The 3,824-nt window shown below is 33.5% G+C and overlaps 1 protein-coding gene across 1 annotated transcript in view; it reads right to left on the reverse strand.

Moving 5' to 3' along the window:
* The window catches only part of LOC117108241, a 9,977-nt gene that overhangs the window by 4,301 nt on the left and 1,852 nt on the right, over nucleotides 1–3,824 (reverse strand). The window contains exons 2-3 of the mRNA XM_033250207.1: nucleotides 2,928–3,030; nucleotides 1,805–2,014 (exon numbers count right to left, since the gene is read on the reverse strand). Of these exons, the coding sequence (XP_033106098.1) occupies nucleotides 1,805–2,014; nucleotides 2,928–3,030 (313 nt within the window). The remainder of the gene's footprint in view (nucleotides 1–1,804; nucleotides 2,015–2,927; nucleotides 3,031–3,824) is intronic.

Raw genomic sequence — 3,824 nt, forward strand, 5'->3', positions numbered from 1 at the left:
GCCTGTTACTAACACGCCAATCATCCCCCCCTCCCCAATGAAAAAAACTTTTCTAGGCCACTGTCATTTCTCGGAGTCGTCATACTCATATTCTATAATTTTTTTAAGTTTTTCTATATTTCATTCCAAAATATACCCGTCCTTAAGATAACAACGACTGATACTTCTCCACTACTTAATGTTGAAGTTTTATAATGGACATTCCCCTTTACTCTACTATGCCAAACAATTGTAGGCCTATTGTCTAACCACATGTGTTTTGCCAGTTACTCATATTCCCCTCAGTTTTCCCTTCCAGAACATTAAATATTAAGTAACCTAAATCTTCCTCCTTATGTATAATGAGCGGCAGTAAGAACTAGTTTATTATCCTCCCTTCTTAATTGTAATGTTGTAAAATCTGGAAACCCTTTAGGAATTCAATTCAAATATTAATTGCTCAATAATCCAATCGCATTATTATATCATGTATCCTGTTAGGAAGTATAAGCACTATGTCTATTTTCCTTTCTTAATTGTTACGCTGTAACCTCTGGAAACCCTTTACGAATTAAATTAAAACTTTTAATTACTTTAAACGAATCCAATAAGATAAACTTCCGCTAAGACAAAGTTCGAAATAATTCAGGTTTTTGCTGTTTTACTACAAAAATTCACCCAATTATTAAAAGGTTTAAAAATTATAAATATGATAAATTATTTATGCGTAATGAAGGAATGTAAAACATTTTGACCTAATATTTTAACTGAAATCAGTAACATAGTAGTAAACAAATTAAATATTGAAGTTCAGTGGTGTATGTAGGGGATGCATCCCCAAAAAGCTGCCCCACCCACCAGTTTTCCCTCCCATTGAAAATATCCGAAGTCAAAAAACCCACGCTCATGTAGTAAAAATTAACCTGATATTTTGCGACCTAGCGCCCCTCACATCAAGACCCTTCCGGCGGTTGGTGCGAAAAAAAATTCGCCTAGTGGAAAACAGGCGAATTTATTCGCGTAAATCGAAAGCGTCGGTTCGCTCCCTAAGCTCTGATTGGCTGTGCATTTTTTTCGCTTCGCAAAAAGTAGAAACAGTTTCGAACTTTCGATTTCGTTGAAGCGAAAACTCTAATAGAAGTGCGATTGTGCATGCACATGAACGACGCTTTCGATTCGCGAAAAACCGCGAATCGAAAACCGGCTTAACAATCAGCCTGATCTCATTCGTCCGAGAGGGAAGAACTCTCATCACACTTCTTCATTACACAACAAAAATTATACAAAATGGCGTACAAATATTAATTTTTCAATATTTCGTAGCAGCAGATACTGAACACGAATCATACTTTTATTAGATAGGCCTACTAATATTATAAATTTGTGCCCCCTCGTTTAAAAAAAAATCTGGATGCCCTTCAACAGATACCGGTACCGTATCCTGAGGCAATTACTGTCGCATTTTAAGCCTTTTTTTAATGTACTGTGCTCAAATATGTCTTCGTATCAGGACAACATATTTCTAAATAGAGTTGATAAAAGTGATATTATAATGTTTACCATTTTGTTTCTCAACATTATATAATTTCATAATTCCACATTTAATGCATTTAGCATTCATAGGTGTACACCATGTTAAATATTTAGTTATATTAAAATACGAACAATTAACTAAAATAATTCATATTTTATACATAATTCCATATTTCCTGTCCAATTTATGGACGTAATTTATTGTTCATTTAATATATACAGATAATGTAACGATATTTTCCGGAAGGTCAAAATAAATACATAAACCTATAATTTTAATTCTAATATTTACCTCGATACCATGCTTGAAAGATTTGATGAAACATAACTCCAACTGACGGTGGAACTTGCAACATTTCTCGAAAATCGTTTTCTGTGCAACTACATAGGCTCCTGCCGTCCATTCGCACTGGTTGGACATCCCATTCCTCCATGTTTAAACAAGCAGTCGACACCCATCGTATCCATTTTTGAACGTCATCAATATCCCACGACTCGGCATCTTTGATTGAATAATTGGAATTATATATTGTCTTGTAATAACAATGGTATAGGCCTATATATAGGCATATATAGTGTCTCTTATACACATCTAGATGTGTATAAGAGACAGGCATGCATTATTGCACTTCTCTCACCTGAGACATTAACGAAAACCAGGATATATAAAAGTTAGAGTTAGTGACATTGGGAATCATTTGAATAATACTGTATTTGACGATTTAAAAAAAAAAAAAAAAAAAAGAAAAAAAAAAAAAAAAACAGATATATATATATATATATATATATATGGTGAATTTGTAAATGATTATAAATAATAAAAACCCTTAAGAAAATGAAGTATCATTTACTTTATGTTTAAATAAGTTTATGGGCTTACTTTGACACGATACCAAACCATTGACGATTCCTGGCTTACATAGTAGTTCTCAAGGGTTATTACTTCATTCCGCATTACAAATAAACAGAAGTACGTATGCCATTTACTTTATGTTTAAATCAGTTTATGGGCTTACTTTGACACGATACCAAACCATTGACGATTCCTGGCTTACATAGTAGTTCTCAAGGGTTATTACTTCATTCCGCATTACAAATAAACAGAAGTACGTATTTGTACTTTGTACGTATTAAACGTCTGTTACTGGAAATGCGATTAATTATTGTTATTGCTACCTGTAAATCTATCCCGGTTTCAGTTATATTGAAGTAACGATTATCACCCTGACATCATATAAATTACGTTTTCAAATTACACAATAACTTTTCTCTCACAATTGTGTAGAGAAACCGGATTACGATACTCCCATGGCCGTAGAATTACATGCCTTTTAAGGGATGAGTAAATATGGTTTTAGTATAATATTTTATGGGTAATGTTATTTGCAGATTTCAAGTGATATGCATAGGCCTACCTATAAACTTTATGTTGAGTTTGGCGCACACTTGCGATCTGATGTCATATGAATGAATCATCTGCCAATCCTGTTCAATCATACTGCCAAGATTGTTCATTCCCTACAATTTAACAAAATACACAGTATTTAAAAAAATTATTATTATTTAATAATAAATATATGAAAAGGGGGTAAGATGGCTAACTCAATTGTTAACATCGACACTTTGAAAGGCTTCGCAACCATAAAGTCTGTTCACATTTATCATCTTTTCTGCGACAAATTTGATTTCCTCATGTATGGGTGTCATATGACAATCATCATGCCTATTATATATGGCCCTATATATGGGCAAACCACACATGTCTGGCACATAAAACGTTATAGGCCTAGTGTGGACAGACCTTAACGTTGACAAATATGGCTTATAAAAATTCACGTAAATGAATTTCTTTTCGATTCTTGAAGATCACAATACATTCCTATGCGATTGCGCTGTGATTGCGATATCGGTTCTCAACTTGGATTGCATGGGTTCGAATCTATCCCTCTCTATGCATTTTGTTTGCTTCCTTTGACAACGCACATTCTCTTTCCGCCCAGATGTAAGTAGTACCTGGAAGGTTGAAACATCCCCAATGCGCATGCATATGTCTAAAGCTACAATGTTGTAGAATGTTCTTCGAAGAATCAGTAGTACCTGTTCCAAAACGTGTTTAATTCAACGAATCGGGGTACCGTAATATTGTGAAGCGCATATATCTACTGAAATTATGCACTGTGTAAGACTAACATTATACGTTAGCTGTTTTACATATTAAAAGAATATCCAGCAATTGTAGTGTATATTTACAATTTGAATAATTTCAATAGGTTTATAATATAATATATTAGGATAATAATGTTATAATACAA

This window comes from Anneissia japonica, unplaced genomic scaffold, assembly GCF_011630105.1.
Source record: "Anneissia japonica isolate Jap-2015-1 unplaced genomic scaffold, ASM1163010v1 scaffold456_len727751_cov192, whole genome shotgun sequence".
NCBI classification, from domain to species: Eukaryota; Metazoa; Echinodermata; class Crinoidea; order Comatulida; family Comatulidae; genus Anneissia; species Anneissia japonica.